General features: G+C 39.4%; 1 protein-coding gene across 4 annotated transcripts; it reads left to right on the top strand.

Annotated features, from left to right (window-relative positions):
- On the top strand, positions 494-14,964 carry LOC109843954 (pentatricopeptide repeat-containing protein At3g58590). Of its 4 annotated transcripts, none has more exons than XM_020412947.1 (3): positions 494-2,887; positions 14,247-14,305; positions 14,525-14,964. In XM_020412947.1, the coding sequence occupies exon 1, from the start codon at positions 606-608 to the stop codon at positions 2,709-2,711; it is 2,106 nt and encodes a 701-aa protein (XP_020268536.1). In that variant the 5' UTR covers positions 494-605; the 3' UTR covers positions 2,712-2,887; positions 14,247-14,305; positions 14,525-14,964. The 4 variants fall into 4 exon arrangements, 3 of the variants coding, with proteins under 3 accessions (XP_020268536.1, XP_020268538.1, XP_020268537.1); XR_002247847.1 differs by lacking the exon at positions 494-2,887 and adding an exon at positions 13,955-14,004; XM_020412949.1 differs by lacking the exons at positions 14,247-14,305; positions 14,525-14,964 and adding an exon at positions 13,556-13,942.

Here is a 15,396-nt window from a genome sequence, read left to right as displayed (position 1 = left end):
GCCCTCGACCACTGCCCTTGGTTGTCCTCAACCACCGCCCCCTAGCCCTTCACCACTGTCCTCGAGGCTCCCTCGTCCACCGCCCTCGAGGCTGCCTTCGACCACCGCCCTCGCTCTCGAGGCTCCCTCGACCTTCGACCACGGCCCTCGCCCTCGACCGCAGCCCTGGAGGAGATTGACAGTAAGAGGAGGCAAGAGATCTGGAATAGGGGTAATGGTGGCTGAGATTAGAAAAAAGGGAATGATTACACTGGACCAATAGTCCCGTGTATATTCTGAGCCTAATCAGTTTCATAATTAGCAATTGCAAATTACACGGGACTACTATTTTAAAGATGATTTTTTTCAAAATTGACCTTTTTTGGCCAACCTTAATGACGTGACCAAAAAAGTTGTAGATTTCGCTCATTATTTAGAGAAATGGGCGATTTTGCTAATTATGTTTTAAAAACGTTTAAAAAAAAATCTCCTACAAGGAAACAGCGCTGAAACACAAGGGGGATAATATCGGGGGCTGGGATCAGATTTTGATTTTTTGGGCCTCGATGTAATTTTTCCAAAAACAAATAACTTTTATCCCTACCCAGTTCGACCATGCTCTTCGAATGTCATCAAACCTCCTCCCCATCGTAAAATCCCAACATAAAATCCTCATTCATCGTCCCTTCTCCTCCTCTCATCGCTCCTACAATGCCGTTCATCTCTCGACGAAAGATCACCACGTGCTCGACGAAACGCCCCAACGAAGCTCCGCCTCCTACGACTCCGCCATCGCCGCAAGCTGCCGCAGCGGACACGTGTCCGAATCCTGCGCTCTGCTCTCCAGGATGATGGCCCTCAATCTCAGGCCCACTCGCTTCACCTTCGTCCCAATCCTCTCCTCCCAGCCTTTGGACTTCTCTTGTGGGACCCACTTGCATTCTTTGCTCATCAAGACTGGACTTGTTCACTCCGATCCTTACTCGGCGACTGCTTTAATGGGCCACTATGCGACACACCGGGGATTTGAAGAAGCGGTCAAGTTGTTCGACGAAATGCCTGTTAGGACGCTGGTCACGTGGAACTGCATCATTGCTGGCTTCTCTCAAACGGGTTTTGTTCAAGACTCTTTCGTTTTGTTCCGTGAGCTCTTACGGTCTGAGTTTGGACCGTCAGAGTCTTCATTTCTCAGCGTGCTTTCTGGATTTCAATCTTCGGAGAGTTCGTGTTTGCTTGAGCAGGTGCATGGATTGGTGCTTAGGTTGTCTATGGGTTCTTATTCTGGTGTTTCGAATGCGCTGCTGTATGCGTACTCCAATTGTTTTACCGATACTGTATCTGAGAGGTTGTTTGGGGATTTATCCGTAAAAGATTTGGTTACTTGGAATACGATTATTGCTGGTTTTTCTAGGAGTGCAATGCCTGAGAGAGCTCTGGAGTTCTTTTTTGAAATGTTGTCACAGGGGGTGTCTCTTAATGAGAACACACTTGCTAGCGTTCTCGTTGCATGTATTGCTCTTAATTCTCTAGTGTGTGGGGAGCTTATCCATGCGAAAGCTGTCAAGCATAATTTGAGTACAAGTGTTTATGTAGGGAGTTCGTTAGTTGATTTTTATGCAAAGAGCAAAAGATGGGAGGATGCATATGCTATGTTCAGTGAAGTTCCGAACAAGAATGTCGTCACTTGGAATGCTTTGATCACGGGCTACTCAAATAAGGATTCCAGTGATATGCTAGTGCTTGTTAGAGAGATGTTATGTTCTGGGTTCAGACCCAATGAGTTCACATTCTCTTCTATTCTCAGAAAGGCTTCTGCTTTGGATCTTTGGCAACTTCATTCATTAGTTATAAGGATGGGATATGAAAACAATGACTATGTTTCTACTGCTTTGATTTCCTCTTACGATGCTCATGACATGACTTCTGATGCCTTGGCTTGTACTTCAGCTTCAGACTGTTCAATTCATGTTGCTCCCAGTAATGTTCTAGCTGGTATTTACAACAGAATGGGCAGATACAAAGATACAAAGGAGTTGCTTCTCCAGCTTCAATACCCTGATACTATTTCATGGAACATATTAATTGCTTCTTGTGCAAAAAATGGGGAATACTCTGAGGCTCTACAATTGTTCAAAAGACTGCAAATTGCAGGAAACCTTCTAGATAACTACATGGCTGTGAGTCTGTTAAGCATTTGCTCAAAGATCAACAACCATGGATTGGGTAGTACACTTCACGGGCTTATTATTAAGACCAATGCTGGATATTCTGAAACTTTTGTCTCTAATGTATTAATGGATATGTATGCTAAGTGTGGTAGCCTCAAGAGTTGCTTGAGGGTTTTTCGAGAGATGGGAGAGAGGAATCTTATGTCATGGACATCTCTGATATCAGGCTTTGGACTTCATGGTCGAATGAATGAGGCACTGGAGACATTTATGCAAATGAAATCAGATGGATATAGGCCTGATAAAGTTGCATTTCTTGCAGCGCTTTCAGCCTGTAGGCATGGTGGATCAGTTGAACATGCAATGTTGTTGTTCGAAAATATGAAAAATGTTTATGGCATTGAACCAGAGATGGATCACTACATAATATTAGTGGACTTGTTGTGTGGGTATGGGCATCTTAAAGAGGCCGAAAAGATGATTTATGGAATGCCTTTCCAACCAAATCCTGTGATATGGCGAATCTTTCTCCGTGGTTGTCAGACGTATCATCAATTTTTGTGACTTCATAAATGATTGTGATCGTTCGGATTCTGAGCTTCTAGCAAGATGCCACTTCATGATTCTGTGTAACGAGATTACAGAACCACACTGGTCACTTTTTAAGAGGTGGTGGCTTTTTCTTCTTATTGCATTATTTGGGCTTAATTTCCAATTGCTCCCAATCAGAGGAAATCCAGGTGCCTAATTTTCCTTAGCTGATTTAAATTAACCACTCATTTTTTTGTTGCTGATATTTCTAATCCAATGATTAAGGTAAATGTTAATGTGTGATTTTCTTCTATCAGATATTATTAAATAGTGAATACCATCATTTTCTTACCTAATTTTTAACCAGTCTCTTATACGCTAAGTTTCACAAGTCATGATAAAGCAGTGCTTTCTTTCTTCTATCAAATATTATGGAGTGAATATTGCAACAATATATAAACTATAATTCTTTTCTGTGCTTTTTATTTTGTTATATGCAATGTTTATGGATATTTAAGCATACCAATTATGCACCCACAATCAGTGAAGTGAGATGTTGTCTATCAATTGCCTACATAGAAGACTAACCATGCACTGGTAATAGATTTTACGCGTTTCATTGGATGTGTGTTTGGTAACCATAAACATGAGTACCCATGGATTCCAGTGAGGTGTCATGTTTAGTTGAGATCAGCGGTTCACTGCCATTTTGCATATGGATTGTTTCCCTATTTCTTGGGCAGTGTACTAAATTGAAGTCATAAGTTATTTGTTTTCTTTCTTGAATGCTGTTAAACTTTGATGCTGTGTCGATATTGGGATTTTTCACAAATGTCTGAAGCACAAAAAGGTGCTATGCCTAAGTTATATCAATTAAAAACTTATGCAATCATTTCTTGGATAATGATGTTTTTTAATAATATATTACTTTAGGAATGTATCCAATACCATAGTAGATGTTTCAGTTGCTGGTACTTTTTGTTGCCATCAACATTTGGAACAGATAATTTTAAGAGTGGTGCTACAGGCACACCCTCTGCCACACCTCCGGCCACACCCCCTCTCCCGCTACAGTGCAGGGGGGCCCACTTGAGATTTTTAAAAAAATCTCAAGTGGGGCCCCCCTGCACTGTAGCGGGAGAGGGGGTGTGGCCGGAGGTGTGACAGAGGGTGTGCCTGTATCATTTTCCTAATTTTAATGATCAGAAACCTGCAGTTGCTTTGAGAAATTGCATCTGAAAAAATATTCTGAGAACTAAAAGTATCATTTGATATTTATACCACGGACTTATCTTACAAAAAACTATCAGATCATCAACTGCACATTTCAAATATTTTACTATATCTATTTCCCTATTTTTTGTTGCAATTCACTAGTGTTTATCATATAGATATAAGATGAATATGCTTAGGCCTTGTTTGGTAGGAAGAACTAAGGTCAAAGAGTTGTGCATTTTAAAAGTGAAGTAAGATGAAATCTTATGTCTTGTCAAGAGTTAAAATAATTCAACATAAGAGATATAGATAACTTTGAGGTTTCTTCCAAAAGTGGTTTGACATTTTGATACGAGTTGCCGTGCGAGCACCCTTTGGTCGCGGAATTACCAAAAGGTGGGTTGAGAAGAGGATGACCAAACACAAGAACAATTCAGTATAAGGCGAAGGAAAATACCTTCTCTAGATTATGAAGACAAAAGATTACAATCTCTCCCTCACAATCTCACTAGAATCGAGAACAACCTCTCAACTCTCTCTCTAAAACCCTAATACAATTATTAGAATTTTCTCTTGATCACTCCTCTCTGAGATCTGATTGTTTAGAACCCTAAAACAATCCTATTTATAGATGTGCAAACGTGGATGGCAATCTTGTAAATAAACAAGCCCAAAAGAATCAGGAATCCCTGTCAAAACAGAATCCAAAACGAAACAGGAAACCCAGAAATCGCGATCCGGTCGACCGCCAGGCTTGGTCCGGTCGACCGGCCAGAGAGTTTTCTCAAACCCTGCACCGTGCAGGTTTTCCGGTCGACCGGCATATGTGCTGCGGTCGACCGGACAGAGATCTGCCAGTTTACCCTATTCTTTTGCGATACGCTCCTGTTGACTTCTTTCACCGTCTTCTTTGGCTCCATCCATGCTCCTATTCCCAAGATATGAGAATCTCCTATCCTCAAGCTCCCATGAGGATCGCTAAACTCCTGAAGAGAAGATACACCCGTATCATGGGTCCCCCCTTTAGGAACTTGAAGTCCCGTTCAAGTTAGAACTGAAACTGAGGGAACTCGCGAGCCCCTCCTCCTTTTCTGAACCACCTGGCCTTGCTAGGAATCTGATCTCGACGTCCGATCGGAAATAACTCATTCATCCCGCGTCTCGTCGTAGTCACATCTCGCTCTAAGTTGCAATCCTTAATCGATGGCTTTTCTGGAAGTCTAATGCATAGCGAGACAAACTTCTTGCTTGCATTCACTAACCTCTTCGCTCGCGTCACCGTTCCCAAGCTTGTCTCCCTCGGAAGAGATGCCGAACGAAATATGAACTTTTCACCACCCTTGGTGAATGTATACTTCTGAGCCCGCCTCTCGTAGATCGCATATCTATCCCATAAGTACGGATTGCCCAGTATAATCTGACAAACATCCAATGGAACTACGTCGCATGTGACCTCGTCAATATACGACTCATGGAGCGCAAATCTTACAGTGCATTGATCAACTACACATAGCTTCTCCTCCTTCTGAATCCATCCCAATGGATAGGGCTTCGGATGCTTGACCGTCTTCAGACCCAGCTTCTGAACCAAGACTTCGGATATCAAATTCTTCTCGCTGTCCGGATCAACTATGGCATCAACTAAACTGGTCTTCACTTGCAACTTAAGAACAAAGAGCTGCTTTCTCGGGTCGTCGTCCTCTTTCGTGGCCTGTTTCCCCGTCATAAGATTGAGACTGCTATTAGGCTCTGTCATCCCCGGGACTTCTTTCGGACCTTGAGCTATCATGTATGCCTTTTTCTCCTCCTTCTTCTTCAACCCTCTTGGTTTGAGATGAGGATACTTCTCCCAGCACCGATCAGCTTCGTGTCCTGTCTTCTCGCAGTGACTACAAATCAGCCCTGTTTTCCCTGGATCACCCTTCTTCTTCTCCTCCTTAAACTGAGAACCACTAGACTCGCCTCCAACTTGCTTTGCATCCCCCTTTGCTTCATTGCTCTTCTTTTGCTTGCCCTCAATGGCAATGACCTTCACGCTCGCATCTGCAATAGTCTCGACCGTGAATAACCTCATTTCCTTTCGGATGTAATCGCTCAATCCCGCCATATACTTCATAAACACGGAATATTCCTCTGTCGCAATGTTGAGGACCATCGCCTGCTGCTGGAACTCCGTAGTGTATTCTTGAACGGTTTGATTGACTCTTTGGCGCAAGCCTCCATCCGCTCGATCCAGTCATCAAGCCTCTCGACGTCAACACTCCCATCATAAATAGGAATCTCCACTCTGAAATCAATCTTCAGATTCTGGTAAGAATTCTTACCCCCTTGATGCGGTGCAGTCTTGACGGTCTCGTCCTCCTCGTCGGAGCCTGAAAGCTCGCTCTCTCCACCGGACTCTATAGGTTTCTTCTTAGACCTAGAAGAAGATTCCCCCTTTTCGTTCCCTCCTTGGATGAGACCGACGAGTTTTGTGAGCGTCGACCCTATCGTCTCGATCTGCTTCTCTAATGCATCAATTCTCGCAGAATTATCTCCTTCAGTCATCTTCTCCTTCTTAAATCCTGGACTCCTTCCAATAAAATAAGGATCTCGCCAAGCTTCTTGTATGAGGAACGAGTAAGGACCATACACAGGATGCCCCTTCACCGGATCTAGTCTCTGATACCAACTTGATACGAGTTGCCGTGCGAGCACCCTTTGGTCGCGGAATTACCAAAAGGTGGGTTGAGAAGAGGATGATCAAACACAAGAACAATTCAGTATAAGGCGAAGGAAAATACATTCTCTAGATTATGAAGACAAAAGATTACAATCTCTCCCTCACAATCTCACTAGAATCGAGAACAACCTCTCAACTCTCTCTAAAACCCTAATACAATTATTAGAATTTTCTCTTGATCACTCCTCTCTGAGATCTGATTGTTTAGAACCCTAAAACAATCCTATTTATAGATGTGCAAACGTGGATGACAATCTTGTAAATAAACAAGCCCAAAAGAATCAGGAATCTCTGTCAAAACAGAATCCAAAACGAAACAGGAAACCCAGAAATCGCGATCCGGTCGACCGCCAGGCTTGGTCCAGTCGACCGGCCAGAGAGTTTTCTCAAACCCTGCACCGTGCAGATTTTCCGGTCGACCGGCATATGTGTTGCGGTCGACCGGACAGAGATCTGCCAGTTTACCCTGTTCTTTTGCGATACGCTCCTGTTGACTTCTTTCACCGTCTTCTTTGGCTCCATCCATGCTCCTATTCCCAAGATATGAGAATCTCCTATCCTCAAGCTCCCATGAGGATCGCTAAGCTCCTGAAGAGAAGATACACCCGTATCACATTTGCATAAAAGATTCCAATTCAATGCTTGATCTCCTACAATGTAACTCTTGCAACTTCTGAAGTTTTTGTGAAAGTTAGCTCTGACTCTAGGCTAACTCTCACTAACAAAAAATATTTTAGTATTGCAGAAGCCTATGAACATGAAATTAATTCGTAACACAAAGTTACTGCACCAATTTAATCATTAGTCCTCAGAAAGTTCATTTTTGTTGCTTGAATGAACTTAATCCTTTGAAATTTCGTGCAACAGATGGAGCTATATGCAACTTCAATACATGCAAACAAAAATACGCAAATGTTTGATTAGCTGCAGTCAGAACTGCATGTAAATGAGAGCCTTTTGAAGCCAATTGTTGCAGATGGATGTCGTTAAAAAAAACTGAAAAGGCTGTTACACCAGTTATAATAACTCTTTTAGATTCAAAATTACTTCTTCCAAGCTACATGCTAAACGCATTCTTCATTTTTTCCCCAGTAGGTGTTTCAGTCAAGGTTGTTTAGGCCAAATAAGATCTATGTCCTTAACTGCAGCTATAATATCTTCATGCAGTTGAGGTGAATCTCATGCCATATCAAACAAATACAACCGCTGATTGTGAACAAGATGTGCCAATAAATCTTCAGAACTTAGGTGAATGTGTAAAAATTGTTTGAGGCTGCATTGATACTGGTGGGGGAAATTTCAAGAGACAAACCCAAGCTAAAGACTGAAATAATGTTGGAAAATATATTATTAAAGTTCACTGAGTAGACAATCTAAATTTGGATTTCAAGATATGCACAAGCAGAAACATGATAAAAAACATCTTGTTGATGCCATTACTCATTACAGTAATAAAGAATTTAGGATCTGTTTTACTATTATTTTGTTAAAATCTCATTGCTAGAATCTGAAGACTGGATTGGACTGAACTGGATATTTGCTGAGGGGTTTACTTCTTTTAGTTAGAGTCAAATTAGGATTCACATTGGACTTAGTCTCTTCAGGAAATTAATGAGTATTACTTGAAAAAGAGTTAGGATATTACTGGAGATAACTAAGGAGATAGTATTGCTTGTTGGCTGTGGGATCCACAGCTATCAGTGCATTTGTTGATATTTAAAAGGGAGACTGCAGATCTTCTTGAGTTAAAATATTTCTGGTATATGCTGCTGTAAGGTTTTGATGAGGTCAACTATGTTTCCGAAATGAAACATTGTTTTTTTAGTAGATGCGTAGAAAGCATCTTTATTAAGTTTTTTTGTCCCTTTCCCTTTTCTTTTCATGAACTCTTGAGGACTTGTTTGGGTAATTTGAATAAATTCTTCGGAGATCTTGTGGTTGAAAACCCTTCAATTCATCCTTGTTTTCTTATACAGAAACCCATAGAATTCCAAAAGCTATTAGAAGAATTTATGACATGACCGAAGTGGACGGAGTCCATATTTATCTTTTTCAACTGAGGATTGGACCAATGTGGGGGGATTCGAACATGAGGATGTTTTGGTATATCCCATGGACAGTTGCCACTTTCCACATTCTTAGGAATTGAAGCTACCCAGTCAAGCTCCAAGTGTTTTTAACTTTTAATTCCCTCCATGTATATTAACTTTTCTCCGATCTATCATTTTCCTTTATTTAGGCCCATCACCTTGCAAATGCACTTTAAAACAAATTCAGTTTCCACACTCACCAATCACAATTTAATTTAGTTTGTATCTGTGCATGAGTGGCAAATGCATGCATTTGTTAAAAGAGGGGTTTCCTTGTATCATATGGTACTCAAGTTTCTGTAATATTTTATTTATGTCTTTGAAGTATTTGAGAACATTATTTGACATAGAAAAATTAGACTCTAGTCTCTGATAACATTGGCAAGAACTCATGTGATGTAGGCATTTGGGTGGATCCCTAAAGATTCTGCCAGCATTAGGGTTTGGATACGAGTATGGGTGCTAAAAGGTAGGATACATGGACATGATTCTATATGCATATTAAAAATAATAATGTCCATGAGATCAGTATTGTTGTTTCATTCGCATTGTATGAAAACTAAAATTCCTAGACATTTTCACATTTTGTTATTAAGTAGATTATACATATTGAAAATAATAATGCACATGAGATCGATATTGTTGTTTCATTCACATGGTATGCAAACTAAAATTCCTAAATAAAAATTTTGTTTTTATTAAGAAAATTATAAATTGGAAAACGGCTCATTCTTGAACTAGATATCTAAACGACCTTTAGAGTCATATTTCCGTACTGAGTATAGGTTGAAACAAACCCGATTTGCGTGCAAGTTGCAGAAAGTGGATGTGAAGTATAAGATATACCCCTAAGAAGTGTATGCTGAATACTTCAAACTAAAACATGTATTATATAATTGAGTACACATTTGAATAAATGTATGCATATATTCAAGGAGTGTCAGAGTCAGACATGGAAATGGGGAGTGTCAGACACCTGTATGGTAGCCCAGATGGGGGTGTTGGGGTACCTTAGGTAGTAATACTTGTGGCAAAAGGTTGTATGAGATAGCACTCCCTCACGTGCTCTGCACACACAGCCTTTTTGAAATCTTTAACTGCTCCCTGCCCTACAACAAAATAGCTCATGTCTCAAATCTTATATTTAAAGTATACTCGAAATGAACCAGGTATTAGTCATCAAAGTTCAAGTACTCTCCAGCTTTATTCTCGTTTATTACACAACCATTGCAAATTATAGAATTTCAGACCTTTCCTTTTCTCGAAATTCTCTTAAGTCCCTTTTCCCAACCACATTTCCTGCCTTCTCTATTATTAAGGTCTAGTATCAGTATTTTATCCTTCTTAAGCCCTCTACAAGGATGCATAATATTCAACCAAGCTAGCGTCTTGGAGCTATCCATGTTCATTTTCTGTCGTTTTTCACTGTGAGTAGCTCCTGATAATTGACAACTCACTGTAGAGTGAAAAATCTGCAGTAAGAAGCTTATTTGCGACCTAGCAAAGCTTAATCTACCCATATGTAATGAGTGACACGAATCAAGAAGAGCCAGAAACCCAGAAACATAGCCGTCCAAGACTCCCTTAGCTTTTCTCCATCTCTTTTACTATCTATGGAAAGTATATTGGAGTCAACATCTTTGCATTACTTGGTAGTCTGTTTCATGTTAATATTCTTTCTATGGAAAGTATTTCTGTTCCAATAAACACGCCTAATTTAATTCAAACAGAATACATGGTGCAGATAAGGAAACCAACCCCTTTATATTTTTTCCCTCACCTTTGATACAACCTACAGGCAGGAGCCATTTCTTGATAAAAGTTCTAGCTAACCTATTCTGTCATGAGACTACTAGATATAGGCCATGGTTGTAGCGTCTCTTATCTCTATTACTCTCTTGATTTTGATTAGTCTGCCGGAGTTAATTGTGTATCTTATCATTCTACTTTATCCAGTCGGGCAGGATAAGCTTCATCATTTTCATCTAAGGATTCAATCACTGGTTGAAGTTGTCTGGGCGGTACTTCTATTGTGTATTAGATGGAGTGGTTGAAACCATAAAAATATCAGTATTGTATAGTCACAACTATTCTTTTATCTGAACTTTTTGTTGAAGCCCACATCAAATTTGATATCTTATTTGTGGATAAGGTCACTCTGAATTTTCTATTGACCTCCATTAAGGATGTCTTGGCTAGTGAAGTAATCAGTGCAGAATAAAAGATTGTTATCTCTTTATCTTGTTTTTTGTTTTCACATTTCATTTCCTTGTTCTTTCAGCAACAATTTATATCCTTTGGTTTTATTTGATTGTACAGGCGAATGAAATAGAACAAAGGAAACAAATAGGAGAATGAACCTTGTAATCTTTCCGCTTTATCTCGACTCTTGCTTTAGATAAATATTAAGAGTTGCTCCTAGTTATGCAAAATTGAATCTCATAAACCAGTGAATACAGCCTCTTTACCTGCCAGCTGGTGACAAGATTTCATGGAAGCCCCTTTTTCTTGTATGTAAATTGTCTTAGAATGTGACACCGAAGTTATCAGTTTCTATCAGAGTGATAGCTGGTTGTAGGATTTTTTTTTTCCCTTTTTTCTCCATAGTCCTGCAAATGTTTCTTATGTTAGAGTGGTGATAAAGACTGACTTTATCTGAATAAAAAACTTTTTTGGTTGAAGATGATGGTTCAACAATCAACTGTAGGTAATTGGTTAACGTCTTTACTTGAAGATAGGTTTTAATTAGTGGAATCTGGATAAACTCAGCTTTCCATTCTTTTTCATTCTTGATAATTAAAACCAAGCGCACGTTTTAAAATACGATAGAGTTTGAGGCAAATATATGCAGTATATCCTTATTAAATGGCCAAGTTGCGTAGCATCAATCTCTTTTTTTTTTTTGCCTCTTTCTTAATGCTTTTAGGCAAGGAAAACCTGCTGAGGATTTGCTAACCAACACTGGATAATTATATTCCTTTCTATTTAAGAGTGTAGTAACCTGCTGCAATTGCTTGCCACTTTCTGAGTTTATGTCAGGTTGATTGTCTTTTTTACAAGAAAAAACTGGTATCCAGCACATAGTTACGCCATCAAAGTAGAGTGGACGTGAAAATGGACCATGCATGTAAAGATGTATGATGATTGGTTAGAGCACTGAGGATCATCTTATCTTTTTAATTTTGGGTACATTATCATATATAAGTCAACTTATGCTGACTTAAATATAATAAGGCAAGACTTTTAGGACACACGCCGATAACATTATATATAATTCTTTAGCATTCTACAATGCTGAGTCATGAAGAATGTGTGTGCGAACATGGGAAGAATAATTATGTAACTTAGTGACTCTCTTATGTACTTTATTGAGGGAAAGCAGATGAAACACTTAAGAGATGGATGAAATTTGTCAATAACTAATGACATTCAAAGTTTCAGTTAGATTATTCCGAGAGTGGAGTTTCTGGTGCTATAATGTCCATGAAATCACTTGAGTCCAACCGGCGAGGATACATAGTCTTTATATCGGAATTGAACAGTAGTTGAATCTATGTGATAGTAATTGAGGGTCTGAAAGGAAATCTCTGTTTAAGTATTTTAGCCAAACATCATGCTAGAATGTTTCATGGTATGATGCTGTGCTCACGCATGATATTTCTTTGGAAGTTTTATTTTCTTGCACCAACTTAAGATGATTGCTACTGGTTTAACTACTTCTCATTCTCTTGAAAAATTAATTCATTATGTTTATCTAGGTCCAAGTGCAAACACAGCATTCTTTATGTTTCTTATTGCATGACAATTGAACTTCGAGTTTAAAGCTGCCACCATTTCATAGTTCTAACACATTACAGTTGCACTATCTAGTTTAAGAAGACACGTTTGTTTTTTATCACTTCGTTCTTCACCACTAAACATAATGAGCCAAAAGTGAAGGAAACTAAAGAGGACTTCACACACAAATATTTCAAACTAATTTAATAAGGGTCACAGGCTTATACATAGCAATATAATTTCCTCCCTCTCCCTCTCTCTCTCCCTCTCCCTCTCTCTCTTTTCATGGTATCAGACACACCACTAAAAAGACCAAACTGCCAAAAAGAATCCTGAAAAGATTCTTGGAACTAATGATGTTGAGGATCTGGACCACCTGGGCTCAGCCGCTTTGATTCATAAGAACTCCTCTCTCCTGGCATTGCTCCTGAGATCATCTTGAACATTGTGTTCTTTGCATCCTTTGGCCTCTCAATGGATTCCCTTAGAACTCGTGATTCCAAGCACCAAATGGAGAAAGACATAATCAGAATGAAGCATAAAAGAATCTTTGGACTGAAAGACTTCATATCCTATCTTATTAACAGGAGTAGAAGTAGGATGTGGGCAAGAGTCTAAGGCATCAGGTCTTCAGTTTTTATAGTAGTTTCTTCACATTTTAAAACCATATGGAGCCAAACGTGTGTTCTTTTCTTTTGTGATTAAATTTGTCTTTTTATGCAGTCCCTTCTCCACCCCACTTAACGGTTTCTTTGAGAAGGGAGGAAAAGTTTTGCCACTCAGCAAAAGTGATTGTCCTTCGCCGACCTAATTGTAAACTAAATGGTTTGGTAGGCCATCCAAGTTTGAGTATCACTGGTATCCACTATGAACTATCCTTAATCAAATTTTGACCGACATTTGCATGCTGCACAGAGAGTTGTATTTATTGGTATTTTTGAGGTTTTTAGTACAGAGGTTTTATCCGTTTTTATAATGCGTGTATATGTTAGTATCACTGACTGTTTTGATAATTTGATTAGTAATCTGGATTTGCTTCTTCCTTTCTTTCTCAGTTATTTTTGTTAATGCAGATATATCTTTGTTAATTGCACATTGACCCCCCAAATTTTCATTGTTTTGCACTTACTACTACTGTCATTTCATTGTTGAAGGTAGACCGCCTGGGTTAAATTATTCTCTTTTACTCTTTTATTGCCTCTGGGTGAAATTAGTTTCATTGTTGCAGATAGACCCCTGTAGGATAATTTGTTAATATCGAATATCTCCTGTAGTTTCATTGTTGCAGATAGACCCCCTCGGTTAAATTATTTTGACAATTTCACCCTCAGATAGGCTCATTAATTTACACGGGCAAAATCTGCCAAAATTTCAGCATGGGTAAAAGTGTCAAATTTTTTTTAACATAAGGTCTTTCTGTAATAATGAAACTAAAAGGGCAGTAAGTGCAAAGCACTGATACTACATGACCTCTCATCTCTATCTCCATGGTGGAAGAGGCTAGTTAAAGGGAAGCTCAAAAGTACGGGCCACACTTCTATGAATTCCTCATTCAGGACGCAACTTCTCATGCATTTCAGACTCACTCCCCTCATCCAATTGGCTCTCTCTCTCTCTCTCTCTCTCTCTCTCTCTCTCTCTCTCTCTCTCTCTCTCTCTCTCTCTCTGCATCAGGCTCTTTTTCCCCTTTCTGATGACACTGCCTTTACCTTCTGATGACACTGCCTTTACCTTCTGATGCTTCTTGCCTTGTGTTTTTCTCAGATAATGTGGAGGATATGGAATCCACTACCAACATATCAACTCATGGACATTCTCGACAGGTAAACATAAAGCGTGCCATCTTTTTTTAAAGGATGTTGATGACAAATGGGGCGATGGCCATGCCATTTCAAGCGTGGCTATTCGTCATCCTCCCCGTTCAACTATCTCAATTTTAACTTCATTGTTGATTGCGAATAGTTTTATTGATTGCAAAATGAACAGTTTGGTTGGAAATAGTTGGTATAAAGTGTTGAACACAACTTTAACCTGTGTTGCAGTTTCCAGAGAACTTGTATGACGTTGTACTACTGAATGAACAGCGCTCATGTTGGAGGTAATCCAGGCTCAAATCATAGTGGGGTTTGATGAGGGCAGATCTTGTCATGACTTCAAAATTCAGGTATCTTTAAAGGGCTGGTGTATCTCTTAGGAGTTAGGACATGGGCATGATGAGCTGGTGCTCATCCAACATAGGCAAATGCCATGCGAGACTTCTGTCATTTTCACTGAAAACAAGTAATTTTATTACACACTGAAGTTCTAAATATTCGAAGGAGAGAGTCATTGGTTAGTTATTATAAAACAAGGAAAAGCATCGCAGGAAACCACCACCACAAGCTTCAACTGTCCAATGAGTTCCTTCAGGTTTTGGCTTTACTTGTGCTGATGTTTTGCATATGATCCATTGGTTGCATATCCTTGTACCTTTCCTCTTTTCCAAGCTCAAAGAGTCATACAATCACCCCCCCCCCCCCCCCCCCCTTCCTTCAAGCTTTCGAAGAAGCCTTCTAATAATGTATGTTTTGCTCGAGTCCAAACTAGCCTCTATATTAAATATTTATACCACTACAGTACTCAGACTGTGTTTAATTCAGTTGATGAACATTTTAGACCTCTCATAAATAAATCAAATATTCGGATTGGATACGAAACAAGCTGTATTCTTGTCGAAACGACGAAAACTCTAACGGAGAAACATATTGAAAATGAAGATTCATGCTTATGGTACCACATTACTGTAGATTGGTCTCTTAATAACCTAGCTCTAAGTTACGTGTAAATGAGTAAAAATTGAATGTTGCCAAGTTTAACACCCTTTATCGAGTAATATATTACCACTAATTCTTTTATTTATTCGTTCATTTTTGAG

Source organism: Asparagus officinalis, chromosome 5 (genome assembly GCF_001876935.1).
Source record: "Asparagus officinalis chromosome 5, Aspof.V1, whole genome shotgun sequence".
In the NCBI taxonomy this organism is placed as follows: Eukaryota; Viridiplantae; Streptophyta; class Magnoliopsida; order Asparagales; family Asparagaceae; genus Asparagus; species Asparagus officinalis.
Note: the sequence above shows the minus strand (reverse complement) of the source record. Positions and strands in the feature narration are given on the sequence as shown.

Bases quoted from the DNA above. Each gene is read 5' to 3' on its own strand.
- LOC109843954 (XM_020412947.1), top strand. From the start codon at position 606: ATGTCATCAAACCTCCTCCCCATCGTAAAATCCCAACATAAAATCCTC.